The following is a 26,032-nucleotide window of genomic DNA, read 5'->3' as shown; positions in this document are numbered from 1 at the left end:
AAAGGAATGTGTGTAAATGTGTGAGAAAGAGCAAGAAAGGTCACTTAATTGTACTATACTGGAAAAAAACTGGAACCAACAATTCATTTTGAAAGGAACCAAGCTTTTTAAAAATGACCCTTCAATAAACACTATACACTGCACACAACTCTACATTTTTCAAGTACTAGATGGTATTCATAAAGATCAAAAGTTAATAATGAAGGAAAGGGAACACATTATTTATGGTATCAAGATTTGAAGAAATGCATAGTACCTTTTATTCTCATCTATTTTTTGGTTAGAATTAACTGCCTGTAATTTAAGACCCATTATTCATTCCAGAGATAAATGAATTAAGCTTTACAGGGTTTGGTGATAGGATTTTGTACATGTATGGTTACAACTGCCTCGGGCTAGTATTTCTATGTAGAGTAAAAGAAAGAGAAAAATCAATGTCTTTCTTCTTTCCAAATAATTTAAGATGATTTCTTGCTCAAATTAAAAATTAGCTTGCAGGAAATACCGCTGTGTTGAAGCCTATCTCCCTGCAAGTTACAGATTGTGTCTGTGTAAATAATGTTCAGATACAAATTGCTTCCTAGCAGCTGATTAGTTGGTATGTCAGTGAAAGGAGAAATGATTTGCGTCATTGGAGAGTTCTTTGAAGTCATTCAAGTCTAATTCACCACTAAGTATTAGAGATCTAACATTAATGTTTCCAGTTACCATAAGAAGGTGTCTAACGTAAAATTACAGGAACATTTAATTCATAATTAAGTCTGAAATCTTTTTCTTTGTTACTACTTCAGTTGATGTTTTGCTACTATGGTATATATGATATATTAGAATTCCTGAATTCCTACCATCTGTAGTTTCAATAAAATAACTAAACATTAACTGAATACATTTTATAGTTCAATTGTGCCTCAAAAATGTGTTTTCTTTCTTACACACTCACACCCGCACCTACATAGGTATGTATTTATTAATTACCAGTTTAAACAATGTTAAATGGATGGGTTCGGTTTAATTAAAATGCATCATTAATTCTGATTTTTTTAAGGAATTAGGTTATTTGAATCAGTATAACATAAACTTAGCAGTATTTGCCATTGCAGTTTTAACTCTTAGTTCTGTCATTTGTGAAACATCAACATCCGTGTTCTAGTTGATCCATACTTAATACGTGGATGAAGCAGATTACCTAGACCCCTTTCAGTTCTAGCCCAGATATGATATTCGTTACATTTTTGGATGATCTCTGGTGGGAGTAGCATAGGGTAGTGTATCCATTCTTGCTTTAGTTGACCTCTTGGAAGCTTTTGATACCATTATCCATAGTATTTGTATACTGGCTACAAGTGCCAGTAGCCAAAAGGTTTTGATATTCCTCAGTCTAGTTGAAGGCCATGCTTCTGACTCATTTTTCAAATAAATTGCTTATATTTCTGGTGATTAATATTAGATCAACTTTCCCCAGTCTTTGGACTGTAATTTTTGCTATCATAATCAATAGCTTAGCTGGGAATTCTGAAATTGTAATATAATATATCTTGAAAGTACCAGATTTGCCTACTTAGACCATAAAAGAGCCTTGGTGGAGCAGTGGGCTGATGCCTCCTTAAGTAACACCAGCTGCCTGCAATTATTTCAGGTTCGCATCCCACCAGGCTCAAGGCTGACTCAGCCTTCCATCCTTCCGAGGTAGGTAAAATGAGGACCCAGATTGTTGGGGGCAATAAGCTGACTTTGTAATAATGCCGCTTGGGGTGTGTGTGAAAGCCCTAACAAGCAGGCATATACATAGAATGAAGGCTACTGCTAAGCTTGTAAGCCGCCCTGAGTCTTCGGAGAAGGGCGGGATATAAATGTAATAAAAAAAACTGTATTTATACTTAACTGAAAATAAGTCCTATTGAATTTAGTTAGACTAAACTAAAGGAACTTGTGATTAAACTACTACCAATAATAATATCTATTTTTTTGCTCTTAGAATGTAAAAATTTGAAACTGTTCTTGAGATACGCAGGAAATCTTTGGAAAAATAGGCATATACTACTGGACTGCACTTATAGCTCAGCTGGCTTTATTCAACTTCTCCAGCAAAGAGAAGAATTGCAGAACAAGAACAAAAGGAATCTGGTAGCACCTTTTCTAACAATTTGTTGAAAAGCATAAGCTGCTGATCTCACCAGCTTATGCCTAACATTTGTTAGAAAAATGCTACCAGATTCCTTGTGATTTTTTCCCCCAAACGGGTCTTCCTTCTGCAGCAAGTACAAAACTCAGTTGTGATCATGACTCACTTTTAGGTTGCTGGTTGAAGGGCATCACTTGAGAGTGCCAGCAGCTTCACTGCTTCAGTCATCATTGTCAATGATGTAGGGAGAGAAATCCCTGAGTCATATAGAGAAAAAAAGCTGAATACACTATTCTGTTTAACACATCCATGAAATTTAAGCTAAAAAAGTTTTAAGGAATCAGTAAAGGCGAGCTGCATTGGCTGCCGGTTGCCCTCCGGGTGAGATTCAAGGTGTTAGTAATGACTTACAAAGCCCTACATGGCATGGGTCCGGATTACCTACGGCAACACCTGCAGTCGGTGTCAACTTCCCTCCGTCCAGTGCGCTCCCACAGAGAGGGCCTCCTCAGGGTGCCTCCGATCAAAGAATGTCGACTGGTGGCCCCCAGGGGGAGGGCGTTCTCTGTGGGCACGCCAGACCTGTGGAACCGCTTGCTGGTTGAGCTCCGGATGGCCCCCGACCTTCGCTCCTTCCAGCGGGATCTAAAAACTTACTTATTTGAGCAATCTAGCCTGGTTTGATGGGTTTGGGGGTTGGGGTTTTAACATGGTTTTTAATTATTGTATATATCGGGCATAATATTTAATTGTTTTTTAACTTTTGTACTTTGTTTTTTTTAATATTTATTGCCCTGTACACCGCCCTGAGTCCTTCGTGAGAAGGGCGGTATAAAAAATTTAATAAATATAAATATATAATATAAAACATTCACCCAGAGCAAGAGTAAAGGCAGGATGAAAAGGCATTTTGCTTTCGCTTCTACAGTTTGTCTCTAGCTACTGCTTGGTGCTGTTTGCTAGATTGATCAAAGATGGATGGATGATGGATGGGCAGACAGACACAGAATTTTATATCAGAAAGTAAGCCCAAATCACAGGTACATTCTTTATGTTCATCTTTGTACAGATGATGTAGTTCAACCGAGCACTGTTTTTGTAAAACTCATTTTCCAACCAAATAAATGGAAATTAGATGTGCACGCTAAACTCAGAGCAGTATTGCATTGCTTTTTACTGGACACCCTCCTTACTTTGCATTGCAGTTCAAAAGCATTTCCAACTCAGTTCTTCCTCGGTGGTTTAACTTTAAAGGTTAATTAGAACTGAGGTATGGACCAGTTATAAGAGGATGGAGGAAGGATTTGAATGTACAATATATTTATGAATTCATGTATAATGCTTGGTCTTCACATATTTAGAGAAAGAGAAACAAAGGTGGGGAAAAATAAAATAAGATGGAGGGAGGAATGGGATCATTCTGAAGTTGACAGGAGTTGAAACTTGGCTTAACAGAAACTTGGTTTTCATAGGCAGCAGTAATATTCAATCTAGCTCTATTGTTACTTATGTCATAATACTTCTGTAGTCTTTTGCAATTTTTCCTTTATGGACAACAGGCAATGTTGTCAATTTACGACCACAGTTGGGACAAGAATTTTAGTTGACAAGTCAATGCAATATGCAGTGGTGGGATTCAGCCGGTTCGCACCACTTCGGCAGAACCAGTAGCTTATTCTGCCTACAATTTTCTCTCTCTCCACCGGTGGAATGTCCTTTTGCAGGCCTCTAACTTTCAAGCAACGCAAATACTGGTAATAAGGAAGGAAACAATTGAACGATTAAAGAGATATAAGAAAAGAATACGTAGAAAAGAATATGTAATGAATAAAGTGTGCATTCAGATGAACCAGCCTGGCATGGTAATAGTGCTTGTGAAAAGATTCCTCAAATTTGAATTGTTAACAAGCCAAATATGAGTCAGCAATGTGACGTGATTCCAAAATGATAAGTGCGTCAATAGCATATTTTCAAATGACTGAAAAGAATAGTTCCACTTTATTTCACATTGGTTAGACCTTCACCTTAAATATTGTTCCTATTTTTCAGTGGAATTTTAAAACATTCAGACAAATTGGAATGAATTCAGAAAAGGGCAATGAAGGTTAACAGAAGATTGGAGCTTAACTCCTGGAGTGACAAATTAAGGGAATAGATATGTTTAGCCTTGAGAAGAGAAGACTCAGAGGAAAAATACAACATTCTTAAAACACATGAAGTGGTTTCACACAGAAGAAAGTTAAGACCTATTTCTCTGTCAGTCCAGAGTTTAGGGCATTACATAATAAACTGAAGATACAGGAAAGTGGATTCCAGTTTAGTATTTCCAAAATAATCCCTAAGATTACAGATAATCCTCAATTTACGACCACAGTTGGGACAAGAATTTTAGTTGACAAGTCAATGCAATATGCAGTGGTGGGATTCAGCCGGTTCGCACCACTTCGGCAGAACCAGTAGCTAATTTTTTTGTTGCCCAGGCCCAAAATGGACTTCCAGAAGTGGCATCCACACAGAACTGGTTGTTCACACATTTGAATCCCACCACTGGCAATATGTAATGAGATGTCTTGGGATTGCTTCACTTGGAGACAGCAATCCTGTCTGTCCCCATTGCAGTTGTTAACCGAGAATCACGTTTCATTAAGCAAGAACCCAATACAAACCATTCTAGACTTTTTGTCCCTCACAGCCTCAAGCCAACTCCCCCCACCTGCCTATCTCCCCTTCTAACTATGCCCACCTTGCACCTTGTCTTGTGGGGCAACCCCCGCCAAGCCACAGCATTTCATGCACGCAACTGCATTCATTCGACCCAAGAGGCAGCAATTAGTTGTGCACCAGCATTTGTTCAACAACCCCCCTCCCCTCCCTGCAGCAGCAGCAGCATTTATTCTTGGGACAGCTGCCTTCTCTCCCAGTTCCCTTGATCACTTACACAATTTTTCTCAACTAAAGCATCTCAGGCATCTTGTCTTATTTGAAGTTGTTCTAGCCCCTTGATTATTTGTATTGTCTTTTTTGTCTAATGACACAGCATTGGACACCATCTAATGAAGTGAAAATACATTTAGAATTAATCACACCTCATTGTTTCCATCTTATCCAAGAGTTTGGGTAAGATTCAGGAGTGTTGTTGTTTTTTCTAATGCATGCCTACAAACCCACAAACAGATGTGTGCATAATCGCTAACAATCCTTTTGACAATCGCCTTAGTCTAAAATAAATATTTGTTTTGCAGCATGCAGCAATGATATAGTTTCAGGTCTTGTTCTGTTGCTGAGTCATAGCTAGTGATTCTAGTCGTGAATAAATTTACCTGTATTTGCTAAATCCTTTCCTGTTTGTTAGAAGGAAGATGTTGTGGATGAAGAGATGGCAGAGAAGCTTTCCATTCGAAAGCAACGTTTTATGCAATTTGCTTCTTTGGAATATGAAGGAGAATATTACATGACTCCAAGAGACTTCCTGTTCTCAGTTATGTTTGACAAATCAGAGCGTAAGTGCTGTTTTTCTTTTTGATTTAAACAATGCTATTGAATGAATACCGATTTGTCCATTGGCCAAACCCTCTCTGATTTTAGTAAAGAGAAATTAAGAAGGAAAATTTCTTCTTATTTGTGTATCACTTTAAAATGAGAGAAACTGAATTAGATGATGCAGTTTATTCTGAATACAGCCAGCAGACTAGAGACTCTCCATTTATGCTCCCACAACTGAATTTGGTCTTGTTCATATACACATGTACCTCAGCCCTTTGTCCTGCTAGATATGGAGGAAGTTTGGCCTTTTAAAAACAAAAAAGTCTGTAGAAAAATGGGGCTTCACTTTGCCCAATAACCTCGGATGCAGTGTTCCTCAGCCTTGACATTTTTTAAATGGGTGGACTTCAACTCCCAGAATTCCCCAGTCAATCATGCTCACTGGGGAATTCTGGGAGTTGAAGTCCAAGGCTTTATGGAAGAATAGGATGGTAGAGGCCTGCTAAACTTCAGAGGGAAAAGTGTTCCGTAGGGCAGGGGTTGCTATGGAAATGGCACACTTCCTAGGTTCCATTAGATGATAAATGTTTAAGGCAGCGGTAGGCAACCTTGGCTCTTTTATGACTCGTGGACTTCAATTCCCTCAGGAATTCTGGGAGTTGAAGTCCAGGAGTCATAAAAGAGCCAAGGTTGCCTACCCCTGGTTTAAGGGAATGGACTAGGAGTGCCTTTCCCACTTCTGACCTGGAAAACTAGCCCTATGTAGAGTGCATTCCAGGATCCAAATTTATGGGAAAGGGTAAAATAGGCAGGGATTCGTTTTTGTTTTTTGGTTGCATTAAGTCTCATTTTTCTATCTTTCTAGAATATAAGTTACAGAATTAAATGTTTGATTTCAACATATTTAAGGTTAAATATTTGAAGATACTTTTCTTACATTTTTTCAGACTTTTTTTTTTGGAGACCAGTGCCATCTTGTGGCCTGTCTGGAGCACTGGATTTTCTTTCGGATTTACCTTTTTCATGTAAACTTTGTAATTATTTCCTTTCAAAATGAATGTCCTCATTTTTTAACATTTTGTCCTCTTTTTCTTAATAACATCATTTGATTTTGTGACCTCTGAGTTTGAATTATCTCCAAAGGGCAAGGAAATGCTGAATCCCCTTGTCACCATGCCTTTACATTACAGAGTCAGGAGATGGTCCAATTGCAGTCATTTCTGTTTTTGCATTTTGACTTTTTAATGGCCAGAAAAACATTAGGGGGCATGGAGGTCAAGTGAGTTGCCCCTCGAAGGATAAATGGTGGTAGAAACAACTTCCAAGCAAAACAGGAAGCAAAGCTAGGGCTGATCATTTGCTCTGCTTTTCTACTTAAATACCTGGAAAGGAAAACTCCAAATTGTGGGGAATCCTACCAAAGGGTCATGATTAATGCTGCATTTTTCTTTTGCATTACAACATTATCACAAATGATAAAATAGTGACTTTTGAATAACAAAAAGGTTATATGTTCTTCCTAAAGAATTAATGGCCTTTGAGATACTAATATCAGGTTTAGTCTGAACATTGGTATTAACAGATAACTAATATGGTAGTTAAGTAAAATTTATATTATGAAGCTCTGAATTTATACAATTTAGATTGCAAAGAAATGTGTGACACTCATTTGGTATCTAACTATTCAAAAATTGTTCTTATTAAAGAGGACACTGATGTAATCATTGATTCTAGTGACAGTTTCCTATACATCCAATGTCTTGCTTGAAAAAAATGTGCTTTTTCCTGATCGTTGTTTCATGTGTCTGCTATTTGTTGTTTAAAAGTTATGTAAATGGAGGTTTAAAAAGGTGGAAAGATGCTAAAAGGCACACAGTTCATCTTCTGAGCCAACCTCCATTGGCAGTTTGAAGTAACGTATATACTTGAGTATAAGCCGACTCGAGTATAAGCCGAGACCCCCAATTTCACCCCCCAAAACTGGGAAAAGTTGTTGACTCGAGTATAAGCCGATCCGCCGTTCTGCAAGCCTCCGCCGCCGGCGGAGGCTGGATCCGCGCTCTGCAAGCCTCCGCCGCCGGCGGAGGCTGGATCCGCGCTCTGCAAGCCTCTACCGCCAGCAGAGGCTCGATCTGCCATTTTGCAAGCCTGAATACACAGGAATACCCTGTGTGGCCGCGGCTCTCGGGGAAGCCCTGGCTGTCCGCTTCCTCGCTCCACGCTGCCATTCGGGGCCCGCGCGTTCCCCGGGGAAATCGCGGCGCCCAGCAGGCGAGGAAACACGCCCGCTCCAGTCGCCCCCCCTTCCCTCAGGAGACGCGAAGCAAGTGACCGCCCGGAGCTTACCGAGGACTTGCGCGCGGCCGAGGCTTCGGTGCTTCCAGGATCGCGCGCACCTCTCCCAAGCCGCCGCCGTCCGGAGACCTGCCGAAGTTTGGGGAGGTTTGGGGAGGTGCGCGCGCACCTCCCCAAACCTCCCCAAACGTCGGCAGGTCTCCGTTCCTCCGCGCAGACCTGCCGACGTTTGGGGAGGTTTGGGCGCCTCCCCAAACCTCCCCAAATGTCGGCAGGTCTCCGTTCCTCCTGCCGACGTTTGGGGAGGTTTGGGCGCCTCCCCAAACCTCCCCAAACGTCGGCAGGTCTCCGTTCCTCCGCGCAGACCTGCCGACGTTTGGGGAGGTTTGGGCGCCTCCCCAAACCTCCCCAAACGTCGGCAGGTCTCCGTTCCTCCTGCCGACGTTTGGGGAGGTTTGGGCGCCTCCCCAAACCTCCCCAGGTCTCCGTTCCTCCGCGCAGACCTGCCGACGTTTGGGGAGGTTTGGGCGCCTCCCCAAACCTCCCCAAACGTCGGCAGGTCTCCGTTCCTCCTGCCGACGTTTGGGGAGGTTTGGGCGCCTCCCCAAACCTCCCCAGGTCTCCGTTCCTCCGCGCAGACCTGCCGACGTTTGGGGAGGTTTGGGCGCCTCCCCAAACCTCCCCAAACGTCGGCAGGTCTCCGTTCCTCCTGCCGACGTTTGGGGAGGTTTGGGCACCTCCCCAAACCTCCCCAGGTCTCCGTTCCTCCGCGCAGACCTGCCGACGTTTGGGGAGGTTTGGGCGCCTCCCCAAACCTCCCCAGGTCTCCGTTCCTCCTGCCGACGTTTGGGGAGGTTTGGGCGCCTCCCCAAACCTCCCCAGGTCTCCGTTCCTCCGCGCAGAACTGCCGACGTTTGGGGAGGTTTGGGCGCCTCCCCAAACCTCCCCAGGTCTCCGTTCCTCCTGCCGACGTTTGGGGAGGTTTGGGCGCCTCCCCAAACCTCCCCAAACGTCGGCAGGTCTCCGTTCCTCCTGCCGACGTTTGGGGAGGTTTGGGCACCTCCCCAAACCTCCCCAGGTCTCCGTTCCTCCGCGCAGACCTGCCGACGTTTGGGGAGGTTTGGGCGCCTCCCCAAACCTCCCCAGGTCTCCGTTCCTCCTGCCGACGTTTGGGGAGGTTTGGGCACCTCCCCAAACCTCCCCAGGTCTCCGTTCCTCCGCGCAGACCTGCCGACGTTTGGGGAGGTTTGGGCGCCTCCCCAAACCTCCCCAGGTCTCCGTTCCTCCTGCCGACGTTTGGGGAGGTTTGGGCGCCTCCCCAAACCTCCCCAGGTCTCCGTTCCTCCGCGCAGACCTGCCGACGTTTGGGGAGGTTTGGGCGCCTCCCCAAACCTCCCCAGGTCTCCGTTCCTCCTGCCGACATTTGGGGAGGTTTGGGCGCCTCCCCAAACCTCCCCAAACGTCGGCAGGTCTCCGTTCCTCCTGCCGACGTTTGGGGAGGTTTGGGCACCTCCCCAAACCTCCCCAGGTCTCCGTTCCTCCGCGCAGACCTGCCGACGTTTGGGGAGGTTTGGGCGCCTCCCCAAACCTCCCCAGGTCTCCGTTCCTCCTGCCGACGTTTGGGGAGGTTTGGGTGCCTCCCCAAACCTCCCCAGGTCTCCGTTCCTCCGCACAGACCTGCCGACGTTTGGGGAGGTTTGGGCGCCTCCCCAAACCTCCCCAAACGTTGGCAGGTCTCCGTTCCTCCTGCCGACGTTTGGGGAGGTTTGGGCACCTCCCCAAACCTCCCCAGGTCTCCGTTCCTCCACGCAGACCTGCCGACGTTTGGGGAGGTTTGGGCGCCTCCCCAAACCTCCCCAGGTCTCCGTTCCTCCTGCCAACGTTTGGGGAGGTTTGGGCGCCTCCCCAAACCTCCCCAGGTCTCCGTTCCTCCGCGCAGACCTGCCGACGTTTGGGGAGGTTTGGGCGCCTCCCCAAACCTCCCCAAACGTCGGCAGGTCTCCGTTCCTCCTGCCGACGTTTGGGGAGGTTTGGGCGCCTCCCCAAACCTCCCCAGGTCTCCGTTCCTCCGCGCAGACCTGCCGACGTTTGGGGAGGTTTGGGCGCCTCCCCAAACCTCCCCAAACGTCGGCAGGTCTCCGTTCCTCCTGCCGACGTTTGGGGAGGTTTGGGCGCCTCCCCAAACCTCCCCAGGTCTCCGTTCCTCCGCGCAGACCTGCCGACGTTTGGGGAGGTTTGGGCGCCTCCCCAAACCTCCCCAGGTCTCCGTTCCTCCGCGCAGACCTGCCGACGTTTGGGGAGGTTTGGGCGCCTCCCCAAACCTCCCCAGGTCTCCGTTCCTCCTGCCGACGTTTGGGGAGGTTTGGGCGCCTCCCCAGGTCTCCGTTCCTCCACGCAGACCTGCCGACGTTTGGGGAGGTTTTGGCGCCTCCCCAAACCTCCCCAGGTCTTCGTTCCTCCTGCCGACGTTTGGGGAGGTTTGGGCGCCTCCCCAAACCTCCCCAGGTCTCCATTCCTCCGCGTAGACCTGCCGACGTTTGGGGAGGTTTGGGCGCCTCCCCAAACCTCCCCAAACGTCGGCAGGTCTCCGTTCCTCCTGCCGACGTTTGGGGAGGTTTGGGCGCCTCCCCAAACCTCCCCAGGTCTCCGTTCCTCCTGCCGACGTTTGGGGAGGTTTGGGCGCCTCCCCAAACCTCCCCAGGTCTCCGTTCCTCCGCACAGACCTGCCGACGTTTGGGGAGGTTTGGGCGCCTCCCCAAACGTCGGCAGGTCTGCGCGACGTTTGGGGAGGTTTGGGGAGGCGCCCAAACCTCCCCAAACGTCGGCAGGTCTGCGCGGAGGAACGGAGACCTGCCGAGGTTTGGGGAGGCGCCCAAACCTCCCCAAACGTCGGCAGGTCTGCGCGGAGGAACGGAGACCTGGGGAGGTTTGGGGAGGCGCCCAAACCTCCCCAAACGTCGGCAGGAGGAACGGAGACCTGCCGACGTTTGGGGAGGTTTGGGGAGGCGCCCAAACCTCCCCAAACGTCGGCAGGTCTGCGCGGAGGAACGGAGACCTGGGGAGGTTTGGGGAGGCGCCCAAACCTCCCCAAACGTCGGCAGGAGGAACGGAGACCTGCCGACGTTTGGGGAGGTTTGGGGAGGCGCCCAAACCTCCCCAAACGTCGGCAGGAGGAACGGAGACCTGCCGACATTTGGGGAGGTTTGGGGAGGCGCCCAAACCTCCCCAAACGTCGGCAGGTCTCCGTTCCTCCGCGCCCTGCCTGCCTGCTTCTTTCCGCTGCGGAAAGAAGCAGGCAGGCAGGGCGCGGAGGAACGGAGACCTGCCGACGTTTGGGGAGGTTTGGGGAGGTGCGCGCGGACCTCCCCAAACCTCCCCAAACTTCGGCAGGTCTCGGACGGCGGTGGCTTGGGAGAGGTGCGCGCGATCCCGGAAGCACCAAAGCCTCGGCCGCGCACAAGTCCTCGGTAAGTTTTTTTTGTTGACTGGAGTATAAGCCGAAGTGGAATTTTTCAGCCCAAAAAGTGGGCTGAAAAATTCAGCTTATACTCAAGTATATACGGTACCTAAGTTGTAATAATTTCTGTACTTTCATTCTTACAACAATCAAAAAAATCAAACTCTCATTACTTGTTATTGCCATATATATTTATTATTTATTTATTAGTTGAATTTATATACCGCCCTATTCCCGAAGGACTCAGGGCAGTTCACAGGGCAGTTAAAACAGTACAAAAAAGAGAATAAAATGAAATTAAATTAGTACAGGCCCACAATTAATAATAACAATAAAAATTAAAATTTTAAAATTAATTTAATGTAATTTAATTTGATTTAATTAAAATAATTTAAAATTTAAAATCCCTCAGTCCAGGCCAGACAGTTCAAACAACCAGGTTTTTAAGTCCCGGCGAAACGAGCGACGGTCGGGACAGTCCGAAGCTCCATCGGCAGTTCATTCCAAAGGGCGGGCGCACTCACAGAGAATGCCTTCCCCCTGGGAATCACCCGCCAGCAATCTCTAACCGGCGGAACCCTAAGGAGGCCCTCCCTGTGAGCGCGCACAGGACGATGGGAAGCTGATGCTGGTAGCAGGTGCTCCCTAAGGTAATCCGGACCCATGCCATTTAGGGCTTTATAGGTCATCACCAGCACCTTGAATCTCACCCGGAGGGCAACTGGAAGCGAATGCAGCTCGCGGAGAAGAAGTGTTACATGAGAGTATCGGGACACTCCCATTACTACTTGCGCAGATGCATTCTGCACCAGCTGAAGCCTCCGAGTGGTCCTCAAGGGCAGCCCCATGTAGAGAGCATGTATAGACCTTCATAAAGTTTTTAATTCAATTCATGAGTTTATAATAAGGTAAAGGTTCCCCCGCACATGCGTGCTAGTTGTTTCCAACTCTAGGGGGCGGTGCTTATCTCCGTTTCAAAGCCGAAGAGCCAGCGTTTGTCCGTGGATGTCTCTGTGGTCATGTGGCCAGCATGACTAGATGCCAAAGGTGCATGGAACGCTGTTACCTTCCCACCATAGTGGTCCCTATTTTTCTACTTGCATTTTTATGTGCTTTAGAACTGCTGGGTTGGCAGAAGCTGGGATGAGTAACAGGTGCTCACTCTGCTATGCGGTACTCGGGATTCGACCCGCCAAACTGCCGATCTTCTGATCGACAAGCTCAGCAACCTAACCCACTGAGCCACCACGTCCCTTAAGTTTATAATACATAGAGTGAAAAGTTATAAATCAGAAAAGTATAGAGTTCTTCATATAATATATTTATAAATTATCAAAATATTTAACAAGTGAAAATATGATTCTTTCTCATGATAAACAATTCAGGCAATTTAGTTCTAAGTGTATTTCTCATTCTTTGCTAGATGATGCACCATGTAAGCTATCCACACATTGATTAACCAAGATGTGATCACAAAACTCTAGGCCAGTTTCATTTCTGCTACATTCACATAGGAGATAGTTAAGGACTAGAAAGAAGAAAAACTATAATAGCCACCTGTCACATACTTGGTCTAATGTCCTAAATGTTTCTAGTGATGGTCTTTTATAGCAATAGTTTTAAAATTATTGCAGCCCAATTGGTCTGGAAGATAGATGTTAGCTATATTAACTGCAATTTTTAGGGGTTATAATTGGAATATCTAAAGGGCAAAAAATTGGAGAGGCTATATTAGGGCTGTTTTTTGTGATTTCAGTTTTATATATAAATGTAATGAATAGAAAGTATATTAGTTTTTTTTAAGTTTGAACAGGTTGTTCCTATCATTCTACCAAAGTTTTTTTCTAACTATTATGTAAATTTAAATATTTCTAAACTGTTGATAGTGTTCTGTTCATGTCACTTGCAGTTTCTCTTTTAAAAACACAGTATGAAGAAATTCTGCAGAACTCAACAAAGCTTTGACTTCCAGATGATTGAGTAGTGTGTTTTTTTCTTTTTCTTTTTGGACAGGTAAAACCTTGGCCAAGAAACTGACAAAAAAGGTAGGTAAAGAGCTGATGCAGTTTGTCAAAAGAACTTTTGTTCTTTCTGTTACTTGCTTTAATGAATTTTGCTTTCACAACTAACTTGTCATTTATTTGGTTTGTTTAAAGGAAGTAGACTCTACACTAGCAAATGTTGTGAAGGCTAGACCAGGACCAACCTTTTTTAGAGATCTTGGAGACAGAGGTAACAGTTTAGATTATTGATGGAATTAATATTAAAATCTTTTTTCTTGAGATTTCAGTATGTGGAAATTTATGCTTCATGTCTAGGCTGCTAAATTAAACTCTATTTTAGTTCCAGAAATACAGATCTGAAAAAGGGGTGTGTGTGAGAGAGGGGGGGAGGGGAGAGAGAGAGAGAGAGAGCACAATTCAGTTTGACAGTACACTGCAAAACCATGGGATTATTTAGGCTTCCTAAGTCGTAGCTATGAGCCCTTTGGAATGAACCAAACTTGAACAGCAAAGATATGAATACTAAAACGGACTGTGCCTTCCCACTACCTGCCTTTGCCCTACAGAAAACCAGGCAAGGTCAGGTCTGAGACGCTTTCTCAAATTCCATTCCTGTTTTAGGCTGAGATTTCTTTTGTCCAGGGTCTTCAAACTTGGCCCTTTTATGACTTGTGGACTTCAACTCCCAGAATTCCTCAACCAGCACATGCTGGCTGAGGAATTCTGGGAGTTGAAGTCCACAAGTCATAAAAGGGCCAAGTTTGAAGACCTGCTCTTATCCAACTGTTGCTTTGGCTGCTGCTCTTTCTCCTCTTCCTTAGGGCTCTTGTCACAGCCCATTACATTAGTTTCTTTGAGAAAACTCTATGTGGTTGCTAAGAGTCAGCACCAAATTAATGGCACATAAACAGCCAAATCTAAACAAACAAATTGAGTTCATTTCTTTTCCTTGTTTGAATAGGAAGCAATAGAAGATATCTAAGTGCATTTGATCTCCAAAATATGGCAATATGGTTTTGTGGTATTTAAAATTTGAGACCTATGCCCATAAGTTGTGTACCGTATGTTTAATGGAAGTGATAGCACAGAAAAGAGTTTTTGAATAACAACATTTATAATAGGAATTGCAAGAGAGTATGACTCAGCTAAAATAATAATGGGGATGACCTGAGTAGTTTTCATTAGTCTAATAGCTCATGAATTATCCATGACATAGACCCAAAAATACAGCGGAAAGTATACTCAGTACTGAATTAATACATTCATGTACATGTGTATACTTGCAGGGGGCATGGGCGGCATAAAAATTTAATAGCTAATAATAAAATATACTCAGTCTTTTTTCTGTTTCCATTCTTTGAGGGAATCAGGAGTGAGGTCAAAAGCAGGACAATAGATTTGTTCCTAATACTATAAAAAATCATGAATCTTAGGTATGTCTAAGCTACAATTCCTAACCTGCAGGTAGACCAACATTGTGCCTTTTACTCCAATTTAATGGGGAACAAGCATGTTTTGTCTCTGCTAGCGTCCATATTTCTAATTTGTGCTTCCATACATAACTTTATAGATGAAATAAAGAAAGACTAAATGGATAGGCTTTGAAGTTAAATCTTCTGCCAAGTGCTGTGTAGGTATCCCTTAATATCAGGGTTAGGTCATGTGCTAATGCTAACCTTTGGGGTGCACCATTCCAGAAGTTCAGAATATATGTCCGAGGTAAAGTATCAGTCTTTTTTTTACTACAATTGTACTTTTTGTTAAATCTATTTGCACCATAGTCCTGGGAGTGCTAGGCTTGAACTGAGGTATGAGTTCCAATTCCATCTCAGCAGTGGTCAAAATCCCATCAGCTTTCATTTCCATTTCTCTGAAATAGGACTGATTGTAAATTGTAGCTGGATGAGGTACCTAAATAATGGTTAGGATACAAAATTGGATGAAAATCCAAAGTGAACTAAGAGCACTAGAGATACAGGTAGACTTGAAGAAACTCTGTGAGATGCTTTCAATTTTGTTCATCTTGCTGTTTTCCTTTGAAGTTTCATAGATGCCTGCAGTCCCATGAAATCAATCCCATCCATAGAATTGCAGATCCTGAAATGATATCAGTACTATGGGGAAAGGTTTAGAAAAAGTACCTTCTCAGTGCTAGTAGAAAGTTTGTTATGAAACTATAAACTGATATAAGTGAGAAATCATTGATAGATGAGTACGCTGAATTAGATGGGAAAAAACAGTAAAAACAACGCAGAGGTTTGGATTTGACTGTACACAAGTGCAAATGCAGCACCTATCAGTTGTTTGTTGAAGTAGCTTCATCTATTCTGTTGCTGCAGCAGAAACTATCGTAACTAACAATGTTGAATATAGACGCAGCTACTTTAATGAGTTCCAACTGATACTACATATACATTCCTCCTAGCTCTGAAGTACTTTTTAAAAACAGAATAAAAAACATACTCCATAGCCTTAGAAAGCAATTTATCCCACAGTGTGTTGTTAATGGTTGCAGTAAAACTATTTATCCTGTAATCTTTCTGACTTAATGGGTTTAAGTTTTATGCATCCTTGAATTAACGTAACAATGTATTATGTAAAGGTTAGATACTTATTTTACATCAGTTATGAACTATCACTAGCAGAATCCATTCATAGGAATTATTTAATGTAGATAGTCTAAGAGTGTATATATTGGGGGAAGGGGAATCTCCTTGTCTAAATGTAAATCACAGAAATAACTTTCCAGTGGATGGTACAATTCAAACATTTGCTTTCAACATTTCTTCCATTATGCAGGATGAGTTTTTTGTTTGCATGTTAAACGTAGCTTGTCTTTGTGTGTGTATTATTTATAAAAGATCTTTTTAAAAAAATTCTAAAAGTGCTCTTACTGGGGGGATGCTTCAAATTCTTTTCTTTAACCCATACACTTTATATACTTCTCTATCTTTAGCTGGCATGTTGGTATTTTGACAATTGCATCTTGTGTTTGTTCAGGCTCTTCAGTAGGCCTTTCAAAGGGAAATGTTGGAATTTTCCTTCAAAGGGGGAAAGAAAAGACACTTTCACCTTGTAGAAAGGATGTGTTCAGGTTTTTAATTTTTTTTAAGAGCCTGTTCCTGGCTCCATGCCCAGCAGTTCTATCAGTGCAATCTAGCAGCTTGCCAGCTTTGTGTTGCTCTATTCCCCCTGAGACTTAAAGAAAATCTGGTCTTCACATTTAGAAGACAGCCAAAGGATGAAATACTTTGATCCCTCAGAGCAACATTAGAGTAGGCCTCCTCCCAAATACTAAATATGACAAAGCACACTTAATTTATTCATTCTTTGTGTAAACACTGAGACTTTCTATTAATTTCAAATAAACCAAGTCTTTTAATAAGACATCAGCATGATGGGAATTGTACAGCAGTAGAATGGGGCAGAAAAATCTGATTTTCCTGAAAACTAATTGATATTGCTTTTTTTTAATAGGTAAAGAGCATTAAACTAAAGAGCTTTTATAAAGGAATCTAACTGCGCAAGGAGTACTATAAACAAAGCACATTGGTATGCTGAAGACTACAAAACTAACCTTTCAATCTTATATTTCAGGATTGATTTCCTACACAGAGTACCTGTTTTTGCTGACAATACTCACAAGTAAGTATTTTGTTGGTGTCTGTATTTCATAATTTAAATAAATATTAATTGCTATTATTAGCTTATTTTACTCATATGATCCAGTTAAAGCTCAGCTGATAAAGATATGAACTTAGAAAAATAATTGGTCACACGGATAGAGAGAAATACAGAAAAAGACTTACTACAGGTCCTTAGAAAGTGAAGGCATCTTAAGCTTGCCTTACCTGCTTACTTTAATGTTTAGACAAGTTCATAAGTGATGGATCCTTGAGATATCTAGGCCTCAAGTTGTTCAGTGTTTTAAAGATCAAAATCTTAAACTGCATCCAGAAAACAACCAACAATTGCTACTTTGTACTAAAAAAAGCTCCTGGGTGCGTTTCAAGGGTAGCTGATCTTGCAGGGATTTCTTGAGGGAGATGGGCAGCCTAGAAATCCAATCAATCAATCAATCAATCTGAGTGCAGCTTAGACATGGGTAATTATTGCCAAGTCAAGTTAGCAAACCTGCAGTATGATTGTACAAAATTCCTCTTTGGGGAATAATACATACGTGAGTCATGATTCCATTTTCCTATGAAGCAACCCCTTCGTGGCAGGATTAAATTTCATTTTGCGTATCCGCATGGTCCCTTTCTGTCTCTTCCCTGTTCCTTGAAAAGACCTTCCCAAGCCTGGAGAGAGCGGGAGAAAATGTGTTTAGGGATGTCAGTGTTCAAATACACAATTTTCCATTCCACCTGTTAGCATCTTCCCAGATCATGGGAACAGTTGGAAGAGAGTAAGCACCAGCTTCTTTCCAAATGGTTCAGAACTAGTATAACTCTCAAAATTGCTAGCAGCATTTCCAAGTCAATTGAGGAAAGATGAAGGCTGAAGCCTACTTAGAGTCCTAAGGATTCATCTCTCTGGTTGAATAGTTTTTGGTAGGGTTTGTCTGTCTTGGCATCTGCCTCCCGTGATGATTTAAGAAAAAATATGGGCTGTTACTATTTTGATAAAGTTAAATGTTATTTTTATGGCCAACACCCAAATGTAATTTCTGTTAACAGCCAATGTGAATATTTGATACTCTCATCCTAAAAATATTGTCTGCGTAATGAAATGGGAGTGTGGGGGGCTTTTCTTTGAACCTCCCTTATTTTATAAATGCATACCATTAAACCTGCCTCATATCAGATAAGAATGTCATCTAGTGAGCTGCACGGCGCTCCTATGCCTTCTATAGGGCTGCCTCCTTATCAACCTGTTGCAGCAGATGGTTTGTTTCACTGCTTTATCATTTTGCTTTATTCTCTAGTAAACTAATAGGCCCCATATACAGTGTTACTGATTCAAAATGTCAACTTAATAAAATTCAGTGGCCATTCTAAATCATTATGGCTTTGTACCCTAAGGCCTAAGCAATAGACTGTAGATACCTTGTTTGTGTATGTGTGGGTGGGTAGGTGGTTGTGGGTGTGTATGTAAAAGCTTAAATGAATATTTCATTTTCCCTGACGTTCTTTGGGCATTCTTAGAGGATCTTAATGCCGTTACATTGGTTCAATTGAAACAATATCTATTTGATTTTCCAAATTTTGATTTGCTGGACTTCTTTTTAGTAACACAAACTCTAATTTAGGGCACTCCCACATTATGTATAGAATTGTAATGTGTGTTTTTAAAAATAGCAACCAAATTGGTAAATCTTTCATTTTGTGATACTTGGTTTTGTAAATACTCAATACTCTCTGCTAGCAAATCTAGAAATGGTTTTAAAAATGGCTTCACACCCACCTGTTTATTTGATAAATTTATACCCATCTTTACTCCAAGAGCTTGAGATTGCATCCATAAAATCCTACATCCAATTTTTCCCACAAAAACAATCTCTGAGAGTAGGTTGGTATGAGAGTGTGTGAATGATCACAAGTCACCCATTGAATATCCGTAGTTTAGGATAGCCTTGAACATGGGTCTCCCTGGTCCTGGTTCATTATCGTAACTGTTACAATACACAAATTTATGTTATGTAAATCTGGAAGCAGGGGTCTATTTATAGGGTAGTAGACAGTATCACTTACATGTGAAGGTTTTTTTGAACACATCTATTATTTATTGTAGAACCACAGACTGGATTTCGTATTGCTTTTAAAATGTTGGATGCAGATGGCAATGAACAAGTAGAGAAAAAAGAATTCTCTAAGGTATGGTTTTAAACAACTGATCAGTGGCTCTTGGCGGCTGGGGGGTTGTGGGATTTGAGTCCAACCCCTTTGAAGGGCATCAGAGCCACACAGAGCCATATTAAGCATTTCTTCCTCTGTTTTTTGAAGTTCATGAATGCTAAGTCATGAATATTATCTTAGCTATAAACCAGAGTGTATTTTTTCTGAGGTGATAATAAATGTATGTCAAACATGCCCTTCTCCTTTCATTTATTTATTGATGTGCAGTGTTTAGTATTATGTTTTGGGGCAAAACAGTTACTTGTGTGCTCATTTCATATGTAAGTAAGATAATGTTCCAGATTTTCCAGTCCAGAATTCACCAATAAATGGAATGAGTACTGCCAAAAGTACAAGCAGGATTCAAAAGATCGCATAGCTAAGATCACATTTGTGATTTTTTTTCTTTGTTTGTTGTTAAATTTATTTGCCTATCACACCACGCAGCTTATGGTAATGAAAAGGAAGAAAAATGAAAAGAGTATAAACAGAACAGAAGTAAAATAAGAGAACAATAAAATAAAACAAGGACAAAGGAACACAATGAGAATAATAAATCAGTATGATAAGCAAAAAGATGGATGGGTGGAGAGCAGAGAGTGGGGGTGAGATGTGTGAAGTCTGCCATTAATTTAGCAGCCACCTCCATCATGGAATTCCCTCATCTGGTCCCCAGGCCAACTGGCAGAGCCAGGTCTTTAAGCTCCTGCAGAAGGATAGGATGGTGGGGGTGTAGATCTTACTTTAGAGGGTAAGATATTCCAAAGGGCAGGTGCTGCAAAAGAGAAGGCTCTTCTTCTGGATCCTGATAGTCAGAGTTCTTTGACCGACAGGATCCAAAGTAGGCCTGTCTGCTGAGATTAACAGGACCGGCTTGTCCTAGTGGGACATAGCTAACATCCTATGGATAATGACAGAGGCAAGATTTGGGACTGTTTAAATGACAATTATGGATAGCCCTTAAAAGTAAGAGTGTGCCAAGTAACCTCGTTTGCCTATTGATTTTACATGATGACTATCAGTTTGAATGGAATATGGGTTAACTAAATATTTCATATTAGAAAAGAGATGTATTGGAGTTGTATGTCATCTTGTTTATTCAACATTGTATGTATAGTATATCATGACAAATGCTAAAGTAGAAGAAATAGACTTTGGAATTAAAATTGTTAGGAGGAACATCAGCAACCTCAGATGATTAGAAATGAGGGAGACTTAAGGAGTCTCCTGGTGAAGGTGAGCAAAGACTGCCACAGCCAGGTTACCGCTCAATATTTAGAAAAGAAAACTTAAAATTATATAAACAATCATTGCCATCTACTGTAAACAAGTGGGAAAAAGCTGAAGTAATAACAGACTTTATCTTCCTAATTCAGAAACTCATAATGATGGTAACTATGGTAAATAAAAAGACATTTGCTCCTTGGGAGAAGGACTGTGATAGATCTCGACAAAGTGCAGATACATCTAACTGAGAACAAAGCTATATATTGTCAGGGGGATTGTTTTCCCAGTTTTATCATGTGGATAAGAAAGTAGGATCATCAGAAAAGCTGGGGGTAAAAACTTGGAAAGAATAACTTGGAAAAAACTTGGAAAGAATAACTTGCATAGCAAGAAGAACAAGTATTTCGATATTAGATGAAATAAAACAGATCTCACCAGAAGAACTAATAATGAACCTAAAACTTAAACATTTTGGACATATAATGTAAAGAATGAAACCCTGACTCTTGGAAAAATTGAAAACAATCAAAAAGAGGCTGACAAAAGCCAAGGTTTTAATTTTTACTATGGATGTTTTAAATTTGTCTGTGTTTAAATTTGTCATGCAAACTGGTAAAAAATTATTTGAATTGTGCAGGATATAAATGTGATAAATGAATAAAGCACTAAGTACTATAACACAACCATGATCTCACAAGAATTCAAAAGGAGCCTTTACTGACAGGCAATATGATATCCATCAGATCACAAAGAGCTGGAAGTGACTAAAAAGCTGAATAACAAAAACAAATTTAGGAAAATACTGCTTTTTCAAACCTAACCTGTCAGAATTTCTTTTAACACAGGATGTGAGGAATCAAAGGTACATTTTTAAGGTTTATAAAGTATCGGTAGTCCTCAACTTGTGACCATAATTGGTACCAAAATTGCAGCCCATACGTTGCTGCAGTTGTAAGTCGAGTCACCATGTGATTGGAGTGATTTTACAACCATTTTTACTATGGTCATTAAGTGAATCACATAGTTAAGTGAATCCAGCTTTCGCAACAGACATTTTCTAGTGGAAATCATCAAAAAAGGTTGCAAATTGCAAATTATGCAACTACAGGACACTGCAACCATTTGTAAATGCGATCCAATTGCCAAGCACTTGAACTGTGATCACATGACTGTAAGGATGATGTGACAATCGTAAGTGTAAGAGACGGGCCATAAAACACTTTTTCCCAGGGTTGTAACTTCAAACTTTTGTTAGATGAACAGTTGTAAGTCAAGGACTACCTGGGGGAGATGTAAGTAGAGTTCATTTTTATCATTTAGAAAGAAGGTCATATGTTCCTTCTCTCACAATGATCATAAGCACTTCTAAGCACCTTTCAATCCTGCACTTTCTGTCTTTGTTGCTATCATAAATAATAAATTTTATGTTTTTATTTTTGCTATCCATTTGAGGACTGGTGTTATCATCTTTGAAAGGTAGGGGGGCTTAGCAGTGCTACACTGTACTCAATTTCTTTTTGCACACATGATAAAATTGCTGAGAAATGCTTTACCCCCCCCCCCCAAAATCCTGCCAGGAGTCTGCTGGATGATTACTTTAGGACATAAAACAATAAGCAAATGCGGCTTTTGATAGAAAACTTTTGAATCTAAAACCTGTTTTTATTGTATAGGTAGTCATGATTATTCAATCATTTGGCTTTTTAAAAGAAAACACAGCTTGTATCAAACACATATCAGTGTTTTGACTCTTCAGAATGTTTAAAAGGCACTATTTCAATACATTGTTAAAAGTTACAATCTACAAAGTGAGGTCATTTTTATTCAGTAGTGGCTGTTTTAATTTAGAGTTGATGTCCATGGTATCTGGTGAAGGCCTTTCCCACTGCTACTGCCTGAGAGTCTTTATCTAGAAATGGCAGGGGTAGAGAAATATTTCCTGCATGCACAGGAATGTGGCTTGCCAGTTAATTTTCCTAGTCAAATTGATAGTATTTTCCTATACTTTAGACAGGAAGAATAAGCAAAAGAGAAATTAAGGTTCATAAGGCTGCTTAGTAAACTGTCTGAAGAAAAATTTGAACTGGGGGAGAATTCGTGCCCTCTCTGTCTAAGCTCTCATTTAACTTTGAGATAAATCAATGGTATATAAAAAGCATTTATCTGATTTTACTTTTCTCTGATGCTGTGCTGCCCTGCTTCAACTTTCGATATATTTCTGTATGTATTTTAATAGTTTTGTAAGAAGGTCATTGGGCAACTAGTTCTTTCCATCATTTGCTTAATAAACACACTCCTACAACTCCAAAGAATCGGGACGTTCCCAAATGGTGTGGTTCTCTGGGTTAAGGAGGATAATCAAGGCTGGGGAAAACACAAACACGGATTATTCGAACAAAGTTTGAATCTAAAATCTTTGGAAATGACGAATGTACAGATAACTTTCTGTGGGTTTAAAGAACTAATTTCAATGAGCGAGCAGTTTTTCTTGTGATCATATTCCTTCATGGAAAATCCTGGAATAAAATATTCCTTCCTACCCCTCTCCTTCTATCAGTGTGATAGTTCTATACTTGGGCTTCCTGTCACACATTACATTTACTTTGTAATTCATATATAATTTATACATTCTATGCTTGTTTAGTGTTCTCATATGGAAGATTTTCTACACAGAGACTTTCATAATAAATAAAGGAGGCCTCAATCTTTGTAACCTCATTAAATGTTCTGTTTATGCTGTGGGGATGTCCTGATCTCACTCAGAAAAAAATAGAAGATAATAAATACATATTTTTGTTTTAGCTTCAGAAAATAATTGGAAAGCAAGATGAGTTTAAAACAGCTTCAGGAGATGACATCCTGTCTCAGGTAGGTACCAGTCCAAGATAGATTCATATGAATTTTCTGATGCATCTATATCATTTGTTCTTTGTTAAAATATTTGTGATGTTTATTTATTTACTTAGTCTATGTATATATACTGTAAATAAACTAATGGCTGAGGGGTTTTTTCCTGAGATACTTATCTAAACTGAGGGAACTCAGAGTTAAGGTGAAGGCTACAGTATATAATAAGGATAAAAGGGAGATTTATGGATCATCATCCAAAAAAAGATTATATTATGATAATGTCTGTTAGGTTTTAATGCCTAGTTCTTTGATTTTGGTTTTTGGGTGACTTCAGTCTTCACTCTTGATGACTATATGGACATGCTCATGATTTTTTCTAACGTTCTTCAGAAGTTTTTGTCATTACCTTCTTCCTAGAGCTGAGAGGGAGCGACTGACCCAAAGTCACCCAGTTGGCTCTATACCTAAGGCACAACAAAAACCGTCTCCAGCTTCTGCCTTTAACTCCTATAGCAAACTGGCTATAAGTATCTAATATTTAATACAATTTATATATTTTAAATTTCTCTAGTTACAATTGTGTAAATAATATAAAACTTACAAAAATAATAAAAAACATATAGTTGTTCAAGTTGGAAGGGTCCACAGTAGGTGATTGCACCTTGACAACATTGGCTAATTTTTTTTAAAAAAAGCATTAGACCTGATTAATACTTGGATGGGAGACAATTAACATATCCTACCATGCCCTAGGCTACATGGAGAAGTTGAAAAAACATCCCACAGGAAAGCAGTAACCAATTATATGAGTATGGACGTGGTATTACTGGCTTTGCAGGATAAGAGGAATGCTTGCCCATTAATTTTCTTACAATGGGTTTAGTAGATTGTTCTAATGCAGTCTAAAATTTTCAATATAATTCCATTATATGCTCCAACTGTCTTCGTTTTACAGACACACCATATACATGTTTCATTTATTTCTTTTGTTTATTAATGATGTTTATTAATGTCATAGTTGTTACCAGTTGAGCCCATAAATATTGACCTCCATCAATCATGACTTTGGTCAATGCTGCTTGTGATCACCTTGTCTTTTTTTGCAAATGTACTAAATATGCAGAAATTCCATTTTCCATTATGGAATCTCCTTAGGATAACATTTATTATGTTGTGTATTTTTTTTACTTTAGAAACTACATTTAATAAAAGGTTCTATATTTCATTATTGACCTTTTCCTTAATTTAAAAACATGGTAAAAGAAGCTTGGTTTCCTGTTGCAACCAAAACTGGTTACAGGTTTTGTAACTGCAAAGCCAGGAGTTCAGAATTGTGCAAGCTTCAATGTGTTTCTCCTCCCTGATTTGCAAATTCCAGACATTTCTTTCCACCACCACCACCCCCATCTCTGGGATCTGCATGAGACTTGCAAGTTGCCTAGTTCTTTGTGGGGAATGAGAGAATCAAGGGGCAAATTGAATGCCATCAAATCTCAGCAAATTTTTCAACCCCCCCAAGCCTCCCCAGCTATGAAAAGGGTGGCCACATTTATGCTGTAAACAAAGCTCTCACTTCTAGTACCCTTGTTATTTACATTATTAACTTGTCTTTCTTATTTGCTAGTTTTTACACTCTACAAGGGTTCATGGCAGTAGGTAAATATTTCTGAGTTCAGCAGCAATTAGAAATGGGTAGAAGCTCTTGCTCAGTCTTTGTTTGAGAATTGGCTCCCGTCCACAAAAAGGACACACAGTAAAAAAAAGAAGAGGGAAAAAACCATCCTAGGAAATCAGAGGAAAGGGAACCATAACATTTCAGCTGGCCTTTCAGTAAATTTTATAACTAGACAGCCTGCATCATCATAGCAGATGTTTTGCAAGAGCACCTACAATGTTCTCTTAAAATTCCAAATATTTTCACCAAACAAAAAGTTTCCCTACCTCTTTTGCAGCATATTATCACTATCAATTGTATCATTCCCAGGTGTAGTGAGTTAATACTGAACTTAATGTTTATATTTTCAGTTACAAAAGTCTGCATGCACAATAATCTGTTTTAAGTGTTCTAAATGTGGCCCGTTTTACTTAGTTTAGTGGAAAGTAGCATCGGACAAATGAGTGCTATCCCCTTTCCCATAAAGTGTGTTGTTACCTGTGCAATAAGCATGAAACACATCAAACTAATACAACCTAATGATAATACTAAAATTCAAATAACCACTCGAATTTGAATCCTGAAATAGATCTCTGTCTCAACTTTTTTCTTCAGCAGAAGAAAAGACACAGAGATCATGTAGATGTCATAAGGAGGGTACTGTTGAAATCCATATGGATTCCATGATGTGTGTTGTTGTGTTCAAAGAAATCCCACTTAGTCTAAGCACTGAAAGAAAATTATAACGTAGAAGCCCCTCGCTTTGCGTAGTTTCAGCCATCAGAAAAAAATGAAATAACTGAAATATAGAAATACATTCCTTGATTTCTCCTAAGCATTTTTTACTAAAGGAAAAATCAACTATATATGAATTATTTATTTCTCTTGAATAGATGAATTCATGTAGCTATTGGCTTCATATTTTGGCATATCTAACTGCATAGGTAAAGTTTGATATATAAATTTAGAACTCTTTATCTTTTACATTTTTTCTAAAGTAAATTTAGTTTTCCCAGATAGAGATAAGAACTTGCTGGAATCAACAATATTTATACTGTAAATATTCACTTGCAAGTATCACAATAAATATTTTAAGAGTTTGGG

At 41.0% G+C, this 26,032-nt stretch overlaps 1 protein-coding gene across 3 annotated transcripts in view; it reads left to right on the top strand.

Moving 5' to 3' along the window:
* Positions 1–26,032, top strand: part of MICU2 (mitochondrial calcium uptake 2) — a gene marked incomplete at its 5' end in the record, with an annotated part of 74,808 nt that overhangs the window by 24,394 nt on the left and 24,382 nt on the right. For all 3 annotated transcript variants that reach the window (XR_014026356.1, XR_014026357.1, XM_081327176.1), the window contains 6 exons: positions 5,475–5,622; positions 13,371–13,402; positions 13,514–13,589; positions 16,958–17,005; positions 19,094–19,176; positions 23,227–23,292. Coding sequence is in view for 1 of the 3 variants with exons in the window: in XM_081327176.1 (XP_081183302.1) it covers positions 5,475–5,622; positions 13,371–13,402; positions 13,514–13,589; positions 16,958–17,005; positions 19,094–19,176; positions 23,227–23,292 (453 nt within the window). The remainder of the gene's footprint in view (positions 1–5,474; positions 5,623–13,370; positions 13,403–13,513; positions 13,590–16,957; positions 17,006–19,093; positions 19,177–23,226; positions 23,293–26,032) is intronic.

The sequence above is a fragment of the Vipera berus genome (genome assembly GCF_964194415.1).
Source record: "Vipera berus genome assembly, chromosome: 4".
Lineage (NCBI taxonomy): Eukaryota > Metazoa > Chordata > Lepidosauria > Squamata > Viperidae > Vipera > Vipera berus.
The sequence above is the reverse complement of the archived record's forward strand: the minus strand, read 5'-3'. Positions and strand labels throughout refer to the sequence as shown.